Consider the following 25,787-nt stretch of genomic DNA (forward strand, 5'->3'; position numbering starts at 1 on the left):
ACGGGCTAGAGTGTCGAGGATGATGGACAGGCTCTCGTGAGCCTGAGAAAAGGATGGAGCCTTGATGAGGATGTCGTCGAGGTATGGAAAAAGTACCAGTCCCCTGACCCTCAAGATGGCTATCAGCGCCGCCATGATCTTCGTGAAAACCCTGGGAGCGGTTGTGAGACCGAAAGGCAGGGCGACGAACTAAAAATGGTCCTGGAGCAACGCAAAGAGCAGGAATCGGTGATGTCCCGGGAATATCGGGACATGGAGGTAGGCGTCCTGAATATCTATGGAACACAGAAATTCTTGAGCCTCCATGGAAGCAATTACTGAACGAAGGGATTCCATCCTGAAGTGTCTCAGACGAACTCTCTTGTTCAGCAATTTGAGATCCAGAATGGGACGAACCTTGCCGTCTTTTTTCGGTACCACAAAAAGATTGGAATAGAAACCTGTGAACCGTTCTTTGTCTGGGACGGGAACGATTACCTTGGCTTTTAGCAGAGAAGCGATGGCTGCGAAGAAACCCGGAACTAGAGCGGGGTCTCTTGGAGGTCGGGATTCAAACCCGGGGTCGTGAAACGAACTCTATTTCGTATCCCGAGGATACAACTTCCCTGACCCATGCGTCCTCTAATGAGGAGATCTAGACGTCCCTGAAGAAGAGGAGATGGCTGCCCAGCCTGGGAAGTGGGCTGGGGTCTTGCTGTGAGTCATGCCGAGGTGGATCTTCCAGTCCTAGACCTGGAAGATTTACCCTGGGAGTAGCGGGAACGCCAGGAAGGAGTGGGTCTAAAGGATACCGTCTTCTTCTCTTGACATGCCTGTGGCCTCTGCTGCTGCTGGGAAAAGGAGTTTGACGCCACGAAGCGACGAAAAGGCCGAAAGGACCGAAATTGCCGTCTAGGAGGAGGATGATGAGGTTTAGACTGGGGAAGAAGAGAACTTGTGCCCCCAGTGGCGTTCTTAATGATTTGGTCCAGCTTAGAACCAAAGAGACGTGAACCTTGAAAAGGCAGGCTGGTAAGGGACTTTTTAGAAGACAAATCCGCCTGCCAGGCCTTGAGCCAAACGGTCCGGTGGATGGCAACAGCATTGCTGGACGCCTGAGCCGCACAAGACGCAGCATCCAGGGAGGCGGAGACCAGATATTCACCTGCATGAGAAATCTGGTTGGCAAACTCCACCAGCTGTCCGGGTGGAGCCCCGTCCAGGATGCCCAGATGGAGTTGTTTGGCCAATTTGGATATGGCTTTTGAAACCCAAGTGGAAGCAAAAGCCGGGCATAGAGTAGCTGCAGCCGCTTCAAAGGCTGACTTCGCAAAGGATTCTATGAGTCTATCGTTAGAATCATTCAGAGATGCTCCGCTGGACAGTGGAAGGACCGTGTTGGTGGACAGCCTGGAAACTGGAGGATCCACTGAGGGAGAAACAGTCCAATTGGAGGTAAGTTCTGGGGAAAAAGGATATAAAATTCCAAGGCGCTTTTCCCTCTGAAAACGTCTGGTTGGATTCTCTCTTTCTCTGGTCATGATCTCCTCGAATTCAGGGTGAGGAGCGAAAAACTTGGAAGGTGGTTTAGACCGTCAAAACAAATCCGCCTGATCTGCGGGTTCCGTAGAGGAATCCTTGATGCCACAGGTCTGATTTATTGCTCAAATGAGGTTCTGAACCATATCCCTCATGCTAGCGATTTGGTTAGAATCCAGCTCCGAAATATCCTCCGAAGGCGCATCAGAGAACGCCTCGCCTGACTCAGGGGAGGAGGACCAGGGTGAAGCTGACCGCAGTGAGGGACCGTGGTGTGAGATGGAACGAGAAGAGGACTCAGACCGGCGTTCCTGTCTGGACCTTTTGCGGCTTATAATGGAGGGCTCGGACGGAGGCTCCTGCGACCCGCTGGCTACTGCGGAAGTCTGCAGGGGTAATCGATCAAGTACAGACACCAGAGTTTGAGACACACGTGTTAGATCCGCTACCGATTGTGACAGAGAGGATGCCGCGCCTGGGGTGGGGGTATCACTCTCAAGCGGAGCGGCCGGGGGATCCTGGGCGGTGGGAACAATCGGGTTGCTGCAGGCCTGACAGAGTGGAGAGGACTGGCCTGAGGGAAGTTTGCAGTTACAAGACGAACATGCAAAGTATTTGACTAAGGCAGAAGAATTAGAGGAAGAAGTAAGAAAACGAGAGCGGCCTCCCTTAGAGGTAGATATTTTGAAGGGTCCCTGAAGAAAATGCCAGAGGGTTAGGGGACAGGGGGAGTGTCAGTCTGCAATGCAGAGCTACTCACGGCAGGCGAAAACAGATTCCTGGTGGAGGAAGCGGTCCGGCTTGCGGGTGGACCTCCGGAGAGAAGTAGCCCTTTAGGCAGGAAGGCAATGTGAGCTCCTACCGCAATCCGAGTAGTGGAACCGCAGATGGTGACCGCTGAGAAGGATGCCAGAATGCGCGCTCTGGAAGGGGCGGAGCAGCGGTGTAGTGGGGAGGGCGGAGTTGGCCGTGCGTCCAGGAGCACCAAGATGGCGCCGGTGGGCGGAGAGTACAGGAGAGAGATTGTCAGGCGGGAGAAAAGCCCGCTAGATGAAAAGCGGAAGTGGGCGGAGTCCGGAGAAAAAACGCGGCGCTGGAGCAGTGCACCGCATGTAAGAAGTGGCGTGGCAGCCTGCCAGGGCTGTCGCGCTGGAACAGAAGGTAGTGCGGCCGCCGTGAAAACCGCGGCGCCGGAGCAGTGCGGCCGCAGGGGTATGAAGCGGCGCGGCAGCCTGCAAAGGCCGCTGTGCCGGAATAGATGGCAGAGCGGCCGCAGCTGCCAGGGAAGGAAGAAGCGCGGCTGCCTGCAAAGTCCGCCGCGCGATACAGCGATTCTGGGCCGTGCGGCTGCCTGCAAACGACGACCAGGTATCCTGGGATGCCCTTAGTAAAATAAAAAATTGAGCAGCGCAGCTCCAGAGGGGCCCCTTAACGCAAAGGCCGCTGCTGAAAAGGGCCCCCTACATCTGCGCCCCCCTTGAATGATCTGGGATGGGATGGGGAAAATACTCACCTCAAACATCCCACGCCTTTACTAACCTGAAGAGGAATGAGACGTCCAGGGAGCTATGATGGACGTCCTCGTCTCCGCAACCGACAGGCTCTGGGGGACGGAGCTAGGACCAGACTTCTGAGCACGCTTGTGTGCTAGGATCTTGGTCCTGCTGAGGGATCTATGAGGATACGGGGTTGCAGTACACGCCGTGCTCATAGTTCGTTTTGTGGGATTACAGGTGTGTTCACCCTGTATCCCTCTGGAAAACCAGAAAGAAAACGACGCACATTGAGGTACATAAGGGTCTAATGAAAGACCCGAGTCCACCTCCTATTGACACTAAGCTAAAACTGAAGAGTATAATGCCAGTCGGTGGGGTGTACACTGCAGAGGAGGAGCTAACTTTTTTATTTGCATAGTGTCAGCCTTCTAGTGGCAGCAGCATACACCCATGGTTCCTGTGTCCCCCAATGATAGGCGATAGAGAAATATGGGTCTTTATAAGCAAAATAAACGCTTTAGGAATTAATCATTTTCTCTGGATTTGTGTAAATCAGATGTATCTTATGAGCATTCATTGGTTAATTCCTAAGAACTTCACCTTCCAACAAGACAATGACCTTAAGCACACAGCTAAAATAACAAAGGAGTGGATTCAGAACAACTCTGTGACCATTCTTGACTGGCCCAGCCAGAGCCCTGACCTAAACCCAATTGAGCATCTCTGGATGGAGGCCATGTAGACCAAAATGGGAAGGGGCATGTATACCAGGATGGGAGGGGGCATGTATACCAGGATGGGAGGGGGCATGTATACCAGGATGGGAGGGGGCATCTATACCAGGATGGGAGGAGGCATGTATACCAGGATGGGAGGGGGCATGTATAGGAGGGGGCATGTATACCAGTATGAGGGGGGGGCATGCATACCAGGATGGGAGGGGGCATGTATACCAGGATGAGAGGGGGCATGTATACCAGGATGGGAGGGGGCATGTATATCAAGATGAGGGGGGCAATGTATACAAGGATGGAAGGGGGCATGTATACCAGGATGAGGGGGCATGTATACCAGGATGGGAGGGGGCATGTATACCAGGATGGGAGGGGGCATGTATATCAGGATGGGAGGGGGCATGTATACCAGGATGAGGAGGCATGTATACCAGGATGAGGGGGGCAATGTATACCAGGATGGGAGGGGGCATGTATACCAGGATGAGGGGGGCATGTATACCAGGATGAGGGGGGCAATGTATACCAGGATGGGAGGGGGCATGTATACCAGGATGGGAGAAGGCATGTATACCAGGATGAGGGGGCAATGTATACTAGGATTGGAGGGGGCATGTATACCAGGATGAGGGGGGCAAAGTATACCAGGATGGGAGGGGGCATGTATACCAGGACGGGAGGGGGCATGTATACCAGGATGGGAGGGGGCATGTATACCAGGATGAGGGGGCCAATGTATACCAGGGATGGGGGGCCATCTATACCAGGATTGGGGGGTATGTATACAAGGATGGGGATGTGGGGCCACATATACCTAGATGGGGAAATATATATCAAGATAAGGGGCACATATACCAGGATGGGAACATATACATACACCAGGATGGGGATATTACTCCTTTAGTCAGCAGCAGCTCTGCCCAACCCCCCCCCCCCCCCACCCATAACAGTGAATCATGACTACATTTTTTTTGCTTCTATTTTTTTTCTATCTTCCTCCTCTAAAACCTATGTACGTCTTATAGTCTGGTGCATCTTATAGTCCGAAGAATACAGTAAGTATTGCTGCAGCCATAGAATGGACTGTGCAGGAATAATCGCTATTAAAACTGATGTGAGGAGCATGTGTCTTTACCAACAGTTATTCCGGTAGGAGTTGCCGTCTCTGACGTCATTAGCAGTAAAAGTTTAGTTACACTTTAAATATTTTCAGTGCACATATATAGAATCAGTTTGTACGTAAACATACCTTCGATGCTTCTTCTAAAGATCCCTTCTTTAAATATACCTGGCTTTTCAGGGAAGTAAGAACCAGATCATCATCTATATTGGAAATCTATAAAAAGATTACTCAGTTATTACCTAGAAACATAAACTGAACCTCCTACGGTATTTATAGGGCTTGTCCACTGCTTTTATATTGATCATCAATCATTAGCTAATCAATGGCAGCTCTGGGTGTTGGACCCAGAGCTGATCTTATATTGATGACCTATCCAACGGATATAAGTAGTGGACAATCTGGCATTTACCACCTCCCAGCCAAATAAATGCCATGCATAAATATGAAAGACTTTGGGGATTGAGGACTTCCAGTCTCCATTCTCCTACAAGGCAAGTGAAGGACCAGCATTTGATTACGGTAACAATAACGTACATAGACCAAATCTGATACAAGTGGTTTGACCATTTGATCTAATTACAGATTTCCGGTCACACGCTATCTGTGCTGACTGATACTAATGTATACAGGTGCTTCTCACAGAATATCATCAAAAAGTTAATTTATTGCAGTTCTTCAATACAAAAAGTGAAACTCATGTATGACATAGAGTCATTACAAACAGAGTGATCTATTTCAAGTGTTTATTGCTGTTAATGTTGATGATTATGGCTTACAGCCAATGAAAACCCAAAAGTCATTATCTCAGTAAATTAGAATACTTTATAGCACCAGCATGAAATAATGATGTTAAAATCGGAAATGTTGGCCTACTGAAATGTATGTTCATTAAATGCAGTCAATACTTGGTCGGGGCTCCTTTGTTTGCACTGTTCTTCCATACATGATGTATCACCCTCATGCTCATATGTGATTAGTTGGGTACATGCTTTGGTGCACACTGTTTGCTATATACGGTACTTTTTAAAATGTTGAGGTAGAAAAATGAGTGCCACCCAATGTAAAAAAAAAAACGAACACAAGGATGGCACATAGCGACATTACAGGTGAAAATCGTCTAAGTTTTCAGGGTAAAAAGTGGACGATTTTTCATACACTTGTCTAACTATGACTGATGAATACTAACAAGCCCAAAGAGACATTCATACAATCTGGAGTAAATGGATCGCATACAGGATTAACGTCATATCCCATCCTTGGGAGACTTAATCTTTTCTTATATAAAAGTGGCAAATCTTGTGAAGTGCTTGTCCAGCTTCATTAAAAAAAACAACTTATGCGTAACAAAATATATAAAACACCCCACAAATAAAAATAAATAGTACTTACCTATTCCATCCCTTGCCACTCCGAAGCCTCTCTGCTGCCCCGCTGCTCTTTGATGACTGAGCTGCAGCAGTGACATTGATTCTACAACTAGGTAACCGCTGCAGTCAATCGGTAGGCTCATTTTACTCTCTTTATCGTCAATGACTCTGAATAGGACATTCTTGCTGATATCCAGGACATGTCCTGCTCACATGCACTTCACATAGGGCTCGACATGCCAGAAGAACATTTCCATTCAATGTCAGCATCAGAGGTGACTGCATGCATGGGACACATAGAACATTTATTTATACCTGCTCCAGGATTTTCAGTATCTCGTCAGAGTGATCGGCATCTGTGCATTGCAGCAAAGCCTGTGCCTTCAACCCAAGAGCACGATCCTTCTGTTGAGTATCCACATGAGATAAATTATCCTGGGACAGAACTTTAATGGCTGAAAAAAGGATTAGATTAAATTAGTGGATAATATAAAGAATATGTGTGATGTAGACACTAATAAATGCTCCCCACCTTGTTCACAGGATAAAGCAGCCTTTTCATGTTTGTGTATCTTCAGCTGAGCTTGTGCAAGAAAGTACCATGCACTGGGACAGGAGCTCACCCCATGGACTCCTGGAGAAGCACAAGACATGATTCATCATAGTATGTATATTATTATTATTTATTTATATAGCACCATTGATTCCATGGTGCTGTACATGAGAAGGGGTTACATACAAGTTACAGATATCACTTACAGTAAACAAACTAACAATGACGGACTGATACAGAGGGGCGAGGACCCTGCCCTTGCAGGCTTACATTCTACAGGATTATGGGGAAGGAGACAGTAGGTTGAGGGTTGCAGGAGCTCCGGTGTTGGTGAGGCGGTAGCTCCGGTGTTGGTGAGGCGGTAGCTCCGGTGTTGGTGAGGCGGTATCACATGTTCAGTACACGCTTACATATTTAATGTGCGTGCTCATGTCATCCAATTGTTTCTCTACACGGCTTTCCACTGGGGTCAGTTTACGTTTTTTTATTTTCATTTTTTTTTACTTCTGCCTTTCAAGAGCCATCATTTTTCCATGAACACAAGGCCTGGTTTTGTTATGTAGGAATGCCCAGCGAGACTGCCTTTACTTACACCTAAAACGCTATGTGATCTGTGTAGTCGGAGAGCAGGACACGCGGTACAGCTAAGGACTGCAGCAAAGCATTGTTTTTCTCGTTTTTTCCTGTTTTTTGACTGGCACCACTATTTACCAGATAGAGCGGGTGAAATAAGTATTGAACACGTCACCACAGGCAATGAAATCAATCCATAGATGTCCATAAATTAAACTATGTGTAATAATGAGAAATGACACAGGAAAAAAGTATTGACCACACTCACTAAAATTTACTTAATACTTGGACGAAAGCATTTGTTGGTGAAGACAGCTTCAAGAAGCCTGGTGTATGGAGAAACTAGTCGCATGCATTGCTCAGGTGTGATTTTCGCCCATTCTAAGTGAACATGCTTTTTGCTTCGCAATGGAGTCTTGTGTGGTGAGCGTGCATACAGGCCATAGAGGTTGAGTGCATTACTTATAGTTTTATTTGAAACAATTGTACCTGCTAATTTGGGTCTTATTGTAGCTTTCCATAAGTGGTCCTTGGTTCTCCGACAACTCTTGTGATAATTATTTTAACTCATGTGTCTGAAATCTTGTGGGGAGCACCTGGTCCTGACCGGCTTATGGCGAGATGATCATCTTTCCACTTTCGGAGTATGGTCACAACAGTGCTCACTGGAACCTTCAGTAGTTTAGAAATTCTTCTGTAACCAGTGCCATCAGTATATTTTGCAACAATAAGGTTGCAAAAGTCTTGAGACAGCTCAATGGTTTTACCCAAGAAGAGATGTTTCTTGTGTGGCACCTTGGCAATGAGACACTGTTTTATAGGCCATCAGTTGAACCTGCTGATATTATTTTTCACTAAGTGTCAGGATTGTTTTCTAACTACTGAAAGATTTTAGCTGGATTAGCTTAGACTTTCCATGGCCTTTTGCACCTGTCTTTCTTCACGTTTTCAATACTTCTTCCCTGTCTCATTTCTCATTATTACACATAACTTAATTTATGGACATGGTTTGATTTCATTGCCTGTGTGGATTTGATATTTTGTTACCTACGTTTTCAATTCTTATTTCACCCACTATATCTATTACTGTCAGACTACAAGATCTAAAACAAATTTCCAAATTACTTTTTTAGTAATACTGCCCTATTTTGGAACATAAAGGGTTTTTTCAGTGAAAACAATTGATAAGTCATAAATCAGTGTAGGTCTGACCCACACTGATCTGCAAAAGGGAGAACTTATATCCCCAATAGAAGTGAGCAACAGTAGATATCACCACTCCATTCATTTCCTATGGGGCTGCGGAGCGCTGCACTTGGCTCTTTCAGCTGGCCCATAGAAAATAAATGGAGAGGAGGTAGTCGGGTATCTGGCCTCTTACGTCATTTTGTTATGTGGTTCAAAGTACCCCGTCAAAGATAAAAATTCTCTGATCTGGCTTATCAGTGCAGATACCAGTGGTCAGCAAGTTATCAATGGACAACCCCTTCAAGGTCTTAAATTATCGCAATCCAGAAGCCATTTTTTTTTTCATCTCTTTTTTTTTTTTTACAATAGTTGTGTAAGGTCTGTCTTTTGCAGTTATATAATTTAGTGGTATCATTCTATGGTACAAGCAATTTGAAAATTTTCCTATTCTATGAATGGGAATTTAAAAAAAATTGCAATTGTCTTTGTTTTCTTTTTATCCACTGCAAACCATGGGATATAAATAAGAGGTAATTTTTACTCTACAGTTAAACACAAATACGGTAACCTAAAAGAACCTTTGCATATTTTTTTTACATTTTTGCACAATAAAAACATTTTTTATAGACCAAAAGAAAAGTTTGTGTTGCTGCATTCCGAGTCAAAACCATTAACCATATGGATTTTGCTTATTTTCAGGATGTGTTGTAGCTTTTTTAGTAGATACAAGTTATAAAATTCACTGTACATTATGTGACACACTTAAAATAGAAATGCTACACTACCTCGGGAAAGGATTTCAGCTGCCATGTCGTACTTTTTATCATGTAGAGCTTTAACTCCTATTCCAATGAGACCTGGACCATTGCATGGCTCCATTTCAACTAGCTTATTGTAACACGTGGCTGCTTCTTCACTGACATCCCCTGCAATACAGCAACAGAAATAAATCATCGTTAGTTATTAATAATGCCATTTCATTTATTGAGGTCAATGTACAGGGTGGGCCATTTATATGGATACACCTAAATAAAATGGGAGTGGTTGGGGATATCAACTTCCTGTTTGTGGCACATTAGTATATGGGAGGGGGGAAACTTTTCAAGATGGGTGGTGACTAGTGATGAGCGTTGCAGCACCGCATAAGAAATGCTAGCACAGGCTTCCAGTATCCGTTGTTTCAGATGCTGCACATCTCGTATCTTCACAGCATAGACAATTGCCTTCAGATGACCAAAGCATCTGGAACAATGGATACTGGAAGTCTGTGCTAGCATTTCTTCTGCGGTGTTGCTATCAGTGTGTCAGTGGGAAAAGAGGGTTGCATTGACAATCCAACACAATGGGCAACACTTTGAACACATTTTATAAGTGGTCATAAACTTGTAAAATAACTCATGCAAGAATAAAGTTACGCTAAAACCAAGCACACCATTGTTTTTCATGTGAAATTGTCAATAAGTCTGATATGTCACATGACCCTCTTCCCATTCGAAAAAATAAAGTTGGATTCAAAATGGCCGAGTTCAAAATGGCTGCCATGGTCACCACTAGTGATGAGCGAGTATACTCGATGCTCGGGTTTTCCCGAGCACGCTCAGGTGACCTGAGTATTTATGACTGCTCGGAGATTTAGTTTTCATCGCGGCAGCTGAATGATTTACAGCTACAGACAAAACACTCAAAAGATGCTTAGATGTCTTTTCAGCTTTCCCATTGTCTTCTATGATAAAATATAGAGCATCTCCAGAGTAAAAGACCCCTGAAGAAAGGTCAGTTCTCTCCTTTTAGCTACTTGGCGTCTTTGGAAACCTGAAGTGATTTTAGACTCTCAAAAAGCCTGAATATATGAACAGAAAGTCGTTTACAGAGATAGTGTCTTTACTTGATAAACTACTAGTGGTTTCTTTTTTGTTGAATGGAGTTAAAAAATAACATCCAGTAAAAAATAACATCCAGTAAAAAATAACATCTAGTAAAAAAAGCACCCCAATAAGGTTTAAGAAAAATGCCAGAGGTAAAAAAAAACATTGAAAAAGTGCTCGAGAAACATCTCAAAAAGACACTTCAGGTTTACAAAACGTCAGTGAAAAGGAGAATTACCTGAAGCATTTTAAGCCTGAAAACTGCAGCACACCCTTAAAGTGATCTAAATTCACCTAATATGCAAATTGCCTCTTCTGAGAAAAAGAGGACTTAAACTCTATAGCGCCACCTGTTCACCTAAACACCGTTTTAGGCCTGATCTAAATGTGCGTGTTCTGTCCATGCTTGTCATAGATACAACATGTACCCAATATACAACATGTACACAATATACAACATGTACCCAAAACAGAATGCATCATTGGTATTGCAGCACTGTGAACACCATTCATAAAAATTAAAAAACTATTTTCAAAATTGGTTCTTTTTTGCTTTACTTCCCAAAATACAGTACAACTAATTGAAACAATGAAAATTAAAAGTCACTTTGTCAAAAACAAGTGGCCATGTCACTTCTGTTGTTAAGGAAATAAAATAAATAAAATAAAAACCTATTCAAGTTGAAAAAAAAAAAAAACTTATTCAAGTACTCGTCGTTATAAAAAAAAACCCCTTCTTTATTCTTCAATCATTAAAATAATAAAACAGACAGGGTACATTATAGGGAACCTGTCACCCCATTTTTTCAGTATGAGATAAAAAATACTGTTAAATAGGGCCTGAGCTGTGCGTTACAATAGTGTATTTTGTGTACCCTGATTCCCCACCTATGCTGCCGAAATACCTTACCAAAGTCGCCGTTTTCGCCTGTCAATCAGGCTGGTCTGGTCAGATGGGCGTGGTGACATCGCTGTTTCTTCCCCCAGATCTTGCATATCTTTCCGTTGGTGGTGTAGTGGTTTGCGCATGCCCAACAGGCGAATCCACTGCACAGCTGAAGGAAAAGAGCGCGATCTGCGCTATTCAGCCGTTTATCGGTGGGCGCGGCCATCTTTGTGAGGCCGCGCGTGCGCAGATGGTACTGCTCGGCTTCCCGGGGCTTCAGGAAAATGGCCGCGGGATGCCGCGCGTGCGCAGATGGAGATCGTGGCGGCTATTTTCCTGAAGCCGAGATGTGAACAAGGAAATGGGGGGGACACAATAGGTGAAAAGTGCTTGTTATTTCAGGTCTGGCAATTATAATAAATAGGGATTTTCATATAAAGCTGCATGATCCGGTCATCAGCCCGTGTGTTTAAGTGCAATAGTCAAGTATCAAGTGCAGTTATGATGTGCATGGAGGGTGTGGAGACAGATGAATAGTAGGGTGCAGATTCACATGCAGATAATATTTGGAAGGAGGGAACAGGACAAAGTTAGTTTACTGAGTAGTTGATGTGGTAGGCTTGTTTGATGAGATGGGTTTTTAAAGCGTGCTTGAATAGGTCGGGGCTAGGTATCAGTCTGATCGTCTTGGGAAGTGCATTCCAGAGAGCTGGCGCAGCACGAGAGAAGTCTTGGAGAGGTTCGGATTACGGGGGATGTTAGTCTTAGGTCATTTGTAGAACGGAGGACACGTGTAGGGCGATAGACGGAGATGAGAGAGGAGATATAAGGCGGTGCAGAACTGTGGAGAGCTTTGTGGGTGAGAGATGATTTAAAGATTTTTCTGTATTTTCATGACTATGAAGATTATACATTCACATTGAAGGCATCAAAACCATGAATTAACACATGTGGAATTATATACTTAACAAAAAAGTGTGAAACAACTGAAATTATGTCTTATATTCTAGGTTCTTAAAAGTAGCCACCTTGTGCTTTGATGACTTCTTTGCACACTCTTGGCATTCTGTTGATGAGCTTCAAGAGGTAGTCACCGGGAATGGTTTTCACTTCACAGGTGTGCCCTGTCAGGTTTAATAAGTGGGATTTCTTGCCTTATAAATGGGGTTGGGACCATCAGTTGTGTTGTGCAGAAGTCTGACTGGTGGATACAGAGCGGATAGTCCTACTGAATAGACTGTTAGAATTAGTATTATGGATTGGCAAGAAAAAAGCAGCTAAGTAAAGAAAAACGAGTGGCCATCATTACTTTAAGAAATAAGGCCAGTCAGTCCGAAAAATTGGTAAAACTTTGAAAGTGTCCCCAAGTGCAGTGGCAAAAACCATCAAGCGCTACAAAGAAACTGGCTCACATGAGGACCGCCCCAGGAAAGGAAGACCAAGAGTCACCTCTGCTTCTGAGGATAAGTTTATCCAAGTCACCAGCCTCAGAATTCGCAGGTTAACAGCAGCTCAGATTAGAGACCAGGTCAATGCCACACAGAGTTCTAGCAGCAGACACATCTCTACAACAACTGTTAAGAGGAGACTTTGTGCAGCAGGCCTTCATGGTTAAATAGCTGCTAGGAAACCACTGCTATGGACAGGCAACAAGCAGAAGAGACTTGTTTGGGCTAAAGAGCACAAGGAATGGACATTAGACAAGTGGAAATCTGTGCTTCGGTCTGATGAGTCCAAATTTGAGATCTTTGGTTCCAACCACAGTGTCTTTGTGTGACGCAGAAAAGGTGAACGGATGGACTCTACATGCCTGGCTTCCACCGTGAAGCATGGAGGAGGAGGTGTGATGGTGTGGGGATGTGGGGGTGCTGTGCTGGTGACACTGTTGAAGATTTATTCAAAATTGAAGGCATACAGAACCAGCATGGCTACCACAGCATCTTGCAGCGGCATGCTATTCCATCCGGTTTGCGTTTAGTTGGACCATCATTTATTTTTCAAGAGGACAATGACCCCAAACACACCTCCAGGCTGTGTAAGGGCTATTTGACCAAGAAGGCGAGTGATGGGGTGCTACGCCAGATGACCTGGCCTCCACAGTCACCAGATCTGAACCCAATCGAGATGGTTTGGGGTGAGCTGGACTGCAGATTGAAGGCAAAAGGGCCAACAAGTGCTAAGCATCTCTGGGAACTCCTTCAAGATTGTTGGAAGACCATTCCCGGTGACTACCTCTTGAAGCTCATCAAGAGAATGCCAAGAGTGTGCAAAGCAGTCATCAAAGCAAAAGGTGGCTACTTTGAAGAACCTAGAATATAAGACATATTTTCAGTTGTTTCACACTTTTTGTTAAGTACCGTATCGACTCGAGTATAAGCTGACCCGAGTATAAGCCGACTCCCCTAATTTTGCCACAAAAAACTGGGAAAACTTAATGACTCGAGTATAAGCCTAGGGTGGGAAATGCAGCAGCTATCGGTAAATTTCAGAAGTAAAAATAGATAACAATAAAAGTAAAATTAATTGAGACATCAGTAGGTTCAATGTTTTCGAATATCCATATTGACTCAGAAGCCCCATATAATGCTCCACAAAGTTTATGATTGCCCCATAAGATGCTCCATATTAAAATATGCCCCATATAATCCTGCATAAAAGGTTAATAATGGCCCCATAAGATGCTCCATAGACACATTTGCCCAATATACTGTAATGCTGCACAAATGTTGATTATGGCCCCATAAGATGCTCCATAAAGATATTTGCCCCATATAGTGCTGCACAAACGTTATGGCCCCATAAGATACTCCATACAGACATTTGCCCCATATAATGCTGCACAAACGTTAATTATGGCCCCATAAGATACTCCATATAGATATTTGCCCCATACAATGCTGCACAAATGTTATGGCCCCATAAGATACTCCATACAGACATTTGCCCCATATAGTGCTGCACAAACGTTATGGCCCCATAAGATGCTCTATACAGATACTTGCCCCATATAGTGCTGCACTTTCAATATTCACCTGACTTTGTTCCGGCGCCGCTCCATCTTCAGCGTCTTCTGCACGGACGTTCAGGCAGAGGGCGTGCACTAACCACGTCATCGCGCCCTCTGACCTGAGCGTCACTGCAGAAGACGCTGAAGATGGAGCGGCGCCGGAACAAGGAGCAGGTGAAAATCGCGCAGCGCTGCGCTGCGCTTCCCTCCCCGTTATACTCAACTGCTCCAGGCGCGGTGCAGTCCCTGGTTCCCAGGAAAAAAATGCATCATGTGCACAAAAATTTCAGAATGCATTCTAAATGATGGGATGCATAATGTATGCGTTTTTTATGCGTTTTTATAGTGAAAAAACGTGCAATAAAAACGCAACGTGTGCACACAGCCTTCTTTATTTATTACATAGTGGAATGTGTTGAGAACAATAAAACCTAAAAGTTATCAACGTGAATAGCAACTAATATCCCACGGAGGTCTGGAGTTGGAATGATGCTCAAAAGTGGAAAATGAAGTTACAGACTGATCCAACTTCAGTGGAAATGTCTCAAGACAAGGAAATGATACTCAATAGAGTGTGTGGCCTCCAAGTGCCTGTATGACCTCCCTACAGTAACGCCTGGGCATGCTCCTGATGAGGCGGCATATGGTCTCCTGAGGGATCTCCTCCCAGACCTGGACTAAAGCATCCGCGAACTCCTGGACAGTCTGTGGTGCAACGTGACGTTGGTGGATAGTGCGAGACATGATGTCCCAGATGTGTGCAATCGGATTCAGGTCTGGGGAACGGGCGGGCCAGTCTATAGCTTCAATGCCTTCATCTTGCAATAACTGCTGACACACTCCTGCCACGAGGTCAGGCATTGTCCTGCATTAGGAGGAAGCCAGGGCCAACAGCACCAGCATATGGTCTTAAAAGGGGTCTGAGGATCTCATCTCGATACCTAAAGGCAGTCAGGCTACCTCTGGCGAGCACATGGAGGGCTGTGCGGCCCTCCAATGAAATGCCACCCCACACCATTACTGACCCACTGCCAAACCGATCATGCTGAAGGATCTGCAGGCAGCAGATCGCTCTCCACGGCGTCTCCAGCCTCTGTCACGTCTGTCACATGTGCTCAGTGTGAACCTGCTTTCATCTGTGAAGAGCACAGGGCGCCAGTGGCGAATCCTGGTGTTCTGTGGCAAATGCCAAACGTCCTGCACGGTGTTGGGCTGTGAGCACAACCCCCATCTGTGGACATCGGGCACTCAGACTATCCTCATGGAGTCGGTTTCTAACCATTTGTGCAGACACATGCACATTTGTGGCCTGCTGGAGGTGATTTTGCAGGGCTCTGGCAGTGCTCCTCCTGTTCCTCCTTGAACAAAGGGTGAGGTAGGGGTCCTGCTGCAGGGTTGTTGCCCTCCTACGGCCCCCTACACGTCTGTACTGGTCTGTCTCCTGGTAGTGCCTCTGGACACTACGCTGACAGACACAGCAAACCTTCTTGCCATAGCCTGCATTGATGTGCCATCCTGGATGAGCTGCACTACCTGAGCCACTTGTGTGGGTTGTAGAATCTGTCTCATGCTACCACGAGTGTGAAAGCACAACCAACATTCAAAAGTGACCAAAACATCAACCAGAAAACATTGGTACTGAGATGTGGTCTGTGGTCCCTACCTGCAGAACCACTCCTTTATTGAGTGTCTCGATAATTGCTAATAATTTCCATCTGTTGTCTATTCTATTTGCACAACAGCAAGTGAAATTGAACAGTGTTGCTTCCTAAGTGGACAGTTCGATTTCACAGAAGTTTGATTTACTTGGAGTTATATTCTGTTGTTTAACCCCTTCATGACCTTGGGATTTTTCGTTTTTCCGTATTCGTTTTTCACTCCCCTCCTTCCCAGAGCCATAACTTTTTTATTTTTCCGTCAATTTGGCCATGTGAGGGCTTATTTTTTGCGGGACGAGTTGTACTTTTGAACGACATCATTGGTTTTAGCATGTCGTGTACTAGAAAACGGGGAAAAAATTCCAAGTGCGGTGAAATTGCAAAAAAAGTGCAGTCCCACACTTGGCTTTTTTGCTAGGTTCACTAAATGCTAAAAACGACCTGACATTATGATTCTCCAGGTCAGTACGAGTTCATAGACACCTAACATGACTAGGTTATTTTTTACCTAAGTGGTGAAAAAAAATTCCAAACTTTGCTAAAAAAAAAAAAAAAAAAATTGCGCCATTTTCCGATACTAGTAGCGTCTCCATTTTTCGCGTGATCTGGGGTCAGTTGAGGGCTTATTTTTTGCATGCCAAGATGAGGTTTTTAATGATAGCATTTTGGGGCAGATAAGTTCTTTTGATCGCCTGTTATTGCATTTTAATGCAATGTCGCGGCGACCAAAAAAACGTAATTCTGGCATTTTGAATTTTTTTCCCGCTACGCTGTTTAGCGATCAGGTTAATGCTTTTTTTTAGTTGATAGATCGGGCGATTCTGAGCGCGGCGATACCAAATATGCGTAGATTTTATATTTTTTTATTGATTTATTTTGATTGGGGCGAAAGGGGGGTGATTTAAACTTTTAGATTTTTTTTATTTTTTTAACATTTTTTTCAACTTTTTTTTTTAACTTTTGCCATGCTTCAATAGCCTCCATGGGAGGCTAGAAGCAGGCACAACTTGATCGCCTCTGCTACATAGCAGCGATCTGCTGATCGCTGCTATGTAGCAGAAATAGAGGTGTGCTGTGAAAGCCGACCACAGGGTGGCGCTCACAGCCACCGGCGATCAGTAACCATAGAGGTCTCAAGGACCTCTATGGTTACAATGGAGACGCATCGCCGACCCCCGATCATGTGACGGGGGTCGGCGATGACGTCATTTCCGGCCGCCCGGCCGGATGCGGTAGTTAAATGCCGCTGTCTGCGTTTGACAGCGGCATTTAACTAGTTAATAGGTGCGGGCAGATCGCGATTCTGCCCGCGCCTATTACGGGCACATGTCAGCTGTTGAAAACAGCTGACATGTCCCGGCTTTGGTGCGGGCTCACCGCCGGAGCCCGCATCAAAGCAAGGGATCTGACCTCGGACGTACTATACCGTCCGAGGTCAGAAAGGGGTTAAGTCAGGGCCGGTGTCAACACCGGGCGCACCCGGGCAAGTGCCGGGGCCCTGGTGAGACAGGGGGGCCCATTTACGGTACGGTACACTGAGGCTCTGGGGGGCCCCTGCATGCAGGGCCGGCGTTAGGGACAGGCGGCTGCCTAGGGCCCCCGCTCCCCCCAGGTGCCCTCAGCTAGCGGCACATCACGCAGCTGCTATGCGGCCCCTGTGCGGTGGACACTGCGTAGCTGCACGTAGTCCATTGCGCGTTTCCCTACAACTGCTGGACTGCGACATCCTCTAATGTCTTTTTCTCAACACTATTCAGTTGATGCAAGCTAAACTCTTATTGGGGCCCTCTATATGGTTCACACCACCTCAGCTATATACTTAGTACACTGATGAAGGTCCACGTGGACCGAAACGTTTGTAATTATTGTATGTACATTAAATATTCCCCTTTGCATCACATTTCTGGAGTGTGCCAATTATAAATTATTTCAGTTCTTTGAAGTAGATCCTGAAGGCAACATCTCCAATCTAGGCACTTTCCAATCAGAACTCTACAAAAAAAAATTAATCAGGAAAAGAAAATTCTTCCAAAACAGGATCACAAAAAATACTTCCAGAAAAGAAAAAACTCTCCAAAAAAGGAAAGTTTCTTGAAGCAGTTTCTGCTTGAAAAATCATGTTTTTTTTTAACTCCTGCAAACCCCCCCCCCAAAAAAAACTCAGTGTAAGCATATACTATGGAAATAAACTAAAATAATAAGAGCAGGCAAGGGGTTCAAATCTAGGAAGGTCTGCCTTGCATGGACCTTAAGCTAAAATGGTTTAGTGAGTCAGTTAACTCTGTTTTGCCCAGCGTCCCAGTCATGGTGGAATCTATACCCAAGCCCATCTTGTGTGTCTCCCAATGGTACAGACTAGAAATCCATTATACTCAGTACTTATTGTACGAATTGTTTTGAGTAGAACGACAATCTGATGAAGAGAATATGCTTCGTGTTACCGGTTAGAGACATTTGCTCCCATGCTCTTCATTCTTTTCACTAATAAAAATGCTGCTTATTGTGATTTTAGATCTCTTAATAAAAGGAGTTGGGCCGATTGTCTGAATCCAGCTCCAGGAAGCACAAGGCACTTTTGTGAATGGCTGTGTATCTGGATCTTTGAGTCCCTATAATGAAATATAAATAGTGGGCAATCAGCAGTGGAGAGGTATAATTACCTGCCTCTGAATTCACTGTAATTACTCCTGGCTCTACAGCAGTACGCCTTGTACATGTCATTCTTGGGAAGTAGAAAATATAATGCACCTGCTTTTTATGGATATTATAGTATAAAACCGCAAGAACTGCATATGTGCTATTTCCATATCAGAAAACATACGTCCTGATGAATGATGTGGCTGTACTCATGTAAGAATGCTACAAGGAAGATCCCGCTCTGCAATCAGATCTAACATGAAAGGAATTGTCCAGGAACAGAAAAACTTGGCTGCATTCGGTGCCACCGCGGACTACGGGTTGTGTAGTTTCGCACCATTCACTTCTAAGGAGCTAAGCTGCAATACTAGAAACAACCTGTACACAAAGGTGGAGCTGTTTTGGGAAAAACATAGCCATATTTTTGTAATCTTGGAAAATCCATTCAAGGGTGCAACCACATGGGAAACTTTTGCTGCAGATTTCTCTGTGGATTTCAGCAGCGTCTTTATACTGACATTCGCAGCCGATCTTTTAGACCCTAGCAGGGTTTCCATGTCAGTGTCAAAGCCTCTCCTGTGATGATATTGCAGCTCATGTGACTGCTTGCTACAGCCTCAGATTAGCAGAAGAGGTCAGAAGATACCAAAAACCCCTACAGGAGGCTGAGATGCAACAAGATCCGCAGCAGAGAATAACTGTATTTCTTATTCTGTTTTTCCTGCACACCTTTGGGTCATCCGCACCAAAATCTTAATTCTTCAAATTAATTTTAATCCTTTAAAAATTTCACAACTCCCATACAAATGAAAGGGGAGTGCTGATCTCACTAGCCCTCCTCCCCAATTCTGACGACTTGCTTGTGATGGACCCCTGTCCTGGGGACTTATGTGATTCCCAGCAGTAGATATACTATAATGGCGTGAGATGGGAGAATCCGTTCAACAGAGCGCCTAAAAAGCTGACAAATACTGTGATGTAGATTTTAAAACCCTCCAAAATCTAATACCTAAATATCATAAAGAGGAGCTGTCTTCACTCTTGATATGTCTGCATTATTAAATACACTATTTGTATTCTCCATAAATTTGGGAATCTGTAAATATGCACAAGGGATAAACAGAATTAGACAAATGGATCTTCTAATTATCCAGAAATAACATGTTGTGTACTGTAAAAATGACAAAAACATGTACCAGCTGTAGCAGTGGTTCCCTTGTTCATGAACACGCAAATCTTAGGGCTTTTAATATGCATTTTTGAGTTAACTAAATTATTTTTCTGTTCAGTTATTCACATAATTTGTGCCTCTATTTTTCATGATACGTCTGGTCTGATTTTCGAGTCTTTTTTCTATTTATTTATCTTGTTGCCAACAACGTGGGGAAAAAGAAAACAAGTAAGTATGTTTCTGATGTTCACATTTTTTAATTTTTGACCACAAAAGACCACTAAAATATATTTAAAATTGTGTTCCCCTTTTAAGAATTAATAGATAGATAGATATAGATATATATATATATAGATGTGTCTTGAGGATGTGGGGGTTTGGATGATGGTCTATAAACAGCAGCTTGAACAGTCTTTGTGTTCTTTTTACACTTTGTTTTACTAATTTATTTTTTATTGCATTTTATAGATTTATACATTTTTCATTTATTTCACAGACTTTTTTGGATATTTCAGCCTATAAATACATTTATATGATTGCAGATTTCCTCTGTGACTGGAACTGGCATATTAGATCCAGGTGGCTCTTTTAGTTATTGCTTGTTGCACTGCAGAATCACTTTTGAATTTGGTCCCTCATACCTGTGAAATCTCCAGGGAGGCAGGTCTTTCCCCCCTCATCCAAACGCCTCCCTGCTGTCACTGATGTCTTGTTTACTGTGCCTGCGTGCACCCATGGGATCTCGGGCCGCGCGTGCACGCAGGCGCAGTAAACAAGACATCAAGTGATGTCAGTTGTTGGGCAGGGCGAATGCGCATTCCCGAGGCAGAATATGACCGCGCAGGCGCCTGGACAACTGAATAACGCCAAGGAGGCGGTGCCCTTCTCGCAGAGTGACGGCAGGGAGGCGTTTGGATGAGGGGGGAAAGACCTGCCTCCCTGGCGATTTTACAGGTATGAGGGACCAAATTCAAAAGTGATTATTTCTGTAGTGCAACGAACAAGAACTAAAAGAGCCACCTTGTCACAATGCAGCATTAGTGCTGCACAAGATGGCTCTTTTAGTTACAAAAGCCTGGGGGGGGACAGGTTCCCTTTAATGTGGGGTGGTGACAAGAGAATTTTAGTGGGATCAACTGAACTTTCCACTAAAGTCCAGGTTGCAAAGATGTTCTTGTTGGCCAACTTTTTTTGGCTCCAGTGATGAGTCCTTTCCAGCTGTCCGATTCACACAAAAAATAGGGGTACTTCATACATCTTCCTTGCTGCCCAAGGAGCAAAGAAAGAACTTACAGATCACATATTGACCATCCTTGATCCTCGCTGTTATGTTTCTTCAGAATAAAGTCTAACTTCTCATAGCTTTCCATCAAGTGCACAGAATGCCCTACAGGCACTGAAGCATACTTGCTGCCATTGTGCAGTAGCACCGCTTTCAGACCTTTTTTGAATGAATCAATACAGTCTCCACTCGCTCACTTTGTTCTCAGTGTTAAATTTTTCCATCAGCCCAGGAACATTGCTGCAATACACTAGAGCGCAGTCTTGAGAAAAGTATGGAAGGATTCCTTTTCTCTGCTTCTGTACCATAAAAAACAGGTACCAGGAGCTAAAGGTTCTTTTCCTTTAGTCTACAGCCTAAAAGTTCTTCAAATTGTTTACGAAGGTCCAAGTCAATGACTAATTCATTTAATTCGAACTGTGAATGGGACTAGTGTGAAAGTCTCCATCAGAATCCAGATCTTCATGTTCTGAATCAGGTGTGTCTTTAAGCACAGGGCAAACTGCTGACAGGAGGTCCAGGTGTATAATTTCCTTCTTATTGATGATGAGCGAATGTGCTCAGATAAGGAGTTATCCGAGTATACTCGGGTGCTAGTAGATTGTCTTCGGCGTGCTCGAAAAATATGTTGGAGTCCCTGCTGCTGCATGTCTCACGGCGGCTTGACAGCCGCAACACATGCAGGGATTTAACCCACCTGATCCAGGGAAAACTTTCCCAAATCCCAAGAATCTAGCTTTCACAGCAACAGAAACAACGAACAGCCTAGAAGAACCTAAAAGCAGGAAAAGACCCATCCGCAAAGCAGGTACTGGTCAATGCTTAACCTAAAATGTAATAAAAAATTGAAATTCCACCCCTTTCCTACCCCCCTCATTAAAAAAAATGTTAATAAATCTGATATCACAGCAGAAGTCCAGTGTATCAAGATATAAAATGAATGCTCTTCCCGAAATGCTGAATTTTCGTTTCTGCGCTTTGGTTCTTCCTCTCCTTCTTTCCCAAGCCATAACTTTTTTTTTATTTTTCCATCAAAGCCATATGAGGGCTTGCTCTTTGCAGGACGAGTTATACTTTTCAATGACTCCATTAATTTTAACTACAAGCTGCTTTTCGCAGGAGTACCATCATGACAGGAAAGAGAGGTCTTCTACAAACCCCAGGCAGTCACGGCAACCCATCTGTGCCCCATGACCATGTTGCAGGTGTGCTAGAACAGTGCACCCCCTGAATATTACAGCCATTGTCTGCAGGCATGGGTGTGGACTCGATTCCTGAGCCCACTTCACAGTTAGGACATCAGCATATCACATACCAGTGCGTCATATGTCGGTAAGGAATTCATTAAAGGGGCTGTCCGCTCTAAAAAAGTAAGTCTGCAGTCACTCCATGAGACTGCAGACATGTGAATTCTTGGAGTATATTTGCCGGTGCCGGAAACTACGATCACGTGACCGCAAGTATGTGATTTGCATACTCCTGGACAGAACCCTACTAAACGGTTTCCAACACTGCACAATACATTTGTACTGAGCAAAGCGGAAACAGTTCATCATATCGGATACTTGTGGTTACGTGATAATCATTCCCGACGTGGGCACCGGCGAATCTTCATAGCGTACAGTGCGTGCCCTGACAAGATTCACAAGTCTGCAGTCTGCAGTCACACAGAGTGACTGCAGACTTGTCATTTTACACCAGATAACACCTTTAACACCTATGAGAAACGCCATAAAATGCCAGAATTATATTTTTGTAATCACCTTATCTCCCTAAAAATAATGTAATAAAAAGCTATCAAAATATCCCACACTGCTCCATCGACAGAAAAATAAGAAAATGTTACAGGTCTCTGAAAATGGAAACAAACCATTTTTTTTCACAAACTTCTGAATTTGTTTTCAACGTTATTAGGCTGTCGTCACACTAGCAGTATGTGGTCAGTATTTTACATCAGTATTTGTAGCCAAAACCAGGAGTGGAACAATTAGAGGAAAAATATAATAGAAACACATCACCACTTCTGCATTTATCACCCACTCCTGGTTTTGCCTTACAGATACTGATGTAAAATACTGACCAAATACTGATAGTGTGATGGCAGCTTTCTAAAGAAAAATCAATACAAATTTGATATCTGCATAATCGCATTGACCTAAACAATCATGCTATCAAATAATTTTTACCATATAATGATCGCCGTAAAAACGAACCCTAAAATACAATGGCAAAGTTGCATTTATTCACGGGATTTTCCATTGCACTCTAAAGAGGGGACTCATTTCAGTTTTCATAGCAGTTAGAAAGTCATAATCTGCCATGCCAGCCGTCCTCAGTGACACTGTGCACATATCAGTATCCCATTGCAGTCACAATGGTAAAGTAATGTTATCCTAAACTTTATCTTCCCGTCTCCTGCAAACACTGAAATGTGGAGGGGATCAGACACATGCGAGCAGATCCCACCTATGGTTGTAATTCGAGGTAGCAGAACACTGTGCTTACATAGTAACATTTCTATCCTCTTAATATATTGCAATCATTATATCATACGGCACTGTATACTTACAATTGCTCATTTTGCCCTTCCACCCAGCTAATTATTCTCTTTTCCATTAGGTCTATGACGTCACGTGATTAAAAAACTGACTAGCTGAACCCTTCAATGATCTATGTAGAAACAGGAGGTCAATTTTCCCTGGGTCATGAGTCACTGCAAAAGTCCCTGACAGGTAGAGGTGGGAGCAGCTGGATTAGGAGTTGAAGAGGGGAATGATTTTTGCAGGGACAAGAGACTTCCTGTTTCTACATAGAGCAGAGAAGAATTACCTGGGTAGAAAGACAAAATTAGGAGGATACAAATTTTGATGGGAGAGCTTCTTTAAAGAGGTGGTCAACTTACAAATTATTTTTAGGGGGCTCAGAATGAGTTAAAATACTCATTGATGTTACACTAGTGACATAGGATCATGTGACCACTGCAGCCAATCACTCTGATACAGCCAGTGAATGGCTGCAGCAATCAGAAAGGTCAGACTTCAAGCCTTAAGACCAGAATACTCACCAGACTTGATGTAATGCATGCTAAGTACTTCTAGGGGAAAACTGAAAGACGGGTATGTGGTGGCCGTGCTGTCACAGATCTCCTTCAATTTCGACTCTTCATGGGGCAGCTAAAGATATACAAGGCAAGTTAGTGATTTTGCACATTGCAGTACACTAAATATACCCCCTCATGACAAACCTGGAAGGGAACAAAACATTTTGTGCACCAAACTTTTAGCATTAGCGGATACAGACAGAGGAGGGTCGCTGTGCAAGAACCACACATGGGTCCTTTGTATCCCAATAATTCATCAAAATGCACAATCTCTCTTATTTTGGAGGTGTTGCCCTTTAATTTTGGGCTCCTGTGCTGTTGAACAGGTTGTATTACTGGTATGTCCGCCCCTGCCAATTTAGGATATATTCATATATAACAGAAAAAAATTGTGAGGATTTTCCTGAGGATTTCCATAGCATAGCTATATTTTTGCACATTTGCTGCAGATGACAGATTTGAAATCTCGGCTACACGAATATTCTAAAGATTTTCCTTCCCCAATAATCCATTAGTGTGAAAATTCCAAATCAGAATTGCCGTGGAATTGGCCCTAGTTTATGAGTGAATGGTAAATTAGATTGTAGCCTCACTGGGGACATGAACTAATGTGAAATTACAACAATCCTTGTACTGTACAGAAGAACGCAGATGTGTCGGCCATTGCCTTTTTCTTAGTTAATTAGGGCTTCAAAACAATATCATGATATACACGCAAAACCCTGGACAGCCTGCAATTCACACCACAACCAGCAGAGGGGGCATAGACACACGTCTTATTGTGACAGAATAACATGAAATTATGTATTTTTATTTTCACATTTATTTTCACAAGAGGAAAGTTATGGAAGGAAACAGACTATGCACCTTTAGCTAAATAATAGGTCGGGGCCTCCGGTCCTCAGCTACTGATCCTGCAGTGACTACAGATTGGGTACGGATTTATTAGTTCAGGTTTCCTACTGTGGGGCATGATATAGAAATTCTTGTTATGGGTAACTTGTTGGTGCAGTGTATGTGCCCTGGTTAGTGAATAGGCTTTGCTGTATGAATATTGGACCTATAAAGACAATGCTGCTATAAAGGCACAATATATGAGTTGTAGGCTGCTTACCTTGGACAAGCAAAGAATGTACCGCTGACAGATCTCCTTGTGTTCTTCTGCAGGTATCTCCTCCAGACAGGAGAGGGCCTTATCAAACGCATGTAATAGCTGTAATGGAAGCAGAGAGGTTACATATTATGAAGATGACAAGACAGTAGATTCACATGTTAATGTTCCAGCCGTACAGGATAAATAGTCATTATAGTAACCTATGCACAACAAGAACACTGTCTGCTCAGTAAAGTGAATATTCTCTAGTACACAGACCTGCAACTCTAAGGAAGGTTAATGCTAGACTCTAATTTATCTGGGTTTCAAATGTAATTCTATCAGGATGCTCCGGTGAAAAGTTCTCATATCTCTAGGATAAGTGATAATCTGATGATCAGTAGGGATCCACCAATCAGCAGAATGAAGCCCTTATTCCCATCAGAATAGATTGGCAGCGCGCATCCTGAACCGCGGCTCCATTCATTCCCCGTGGGGCAAGTGAGCACGAATCTCTTTTTTGGAAGCCCCACAGA

The 25,787-nt window shown here is 44.0% G+C and overlaps 1 protein-coding gene across 1 annotated transcript in view; it reads right to left on the reverse strand.

Annotated features, from left to right (window-relative positions):
- SKIC3 (SKI3 subunit of superkiller complex) overlaps positions 1 to 25,787 on the reverse strand; it is a 237,132-nt gene that overhangs the window by 148,093 nt on the left and 63,252 nt on the right. Inside the window, exons 7-12 of the mRNA XM_069751930.1 lie at positions 25,273 to 25,371; positions 24,123 to 24,231; positions 9,338 to 9,478; positions 6,771 to 6,872; positions 6,554 to 6,693; positions 4,998 to 5,084 (exon numbers count right to left, since the gene is read on the reverse strand). Coding sequence (XP_069608031.1) covers positions 4,998 to 5,084; positions 6,554 to 6,693; positions 6,771 to 6,872; positions 9,338 to 9,478; positions 24,123 to 24,231; positions 25,273 to 25,371 — 678 coding nt within the window. The remainder of the gene's footprint in view (positions 1 to 4,997; positions 5,085 to 6,553; positions 6,694 to 6,770; positions 6,873 to 9,337; positions 9,479 to 24,122; positions 24,232 to 25,272; positions 25,372 to 25,787) is intronic.

This window comes from Ranitomeya imitator, chromosome 1, assembly GCF_032444005.1.
Source record: "Ranitomeya imitator isolate aRanImi1 chromosome 1, aRanImi1.pri, whole genome shotgun sequence".
Lineage (NCBI taxonomy): Eukaryota > Metazoa > Chordata > Amphibia > Anura > Dendrobatidae > Ranitomeya > Ranitomeya imitator.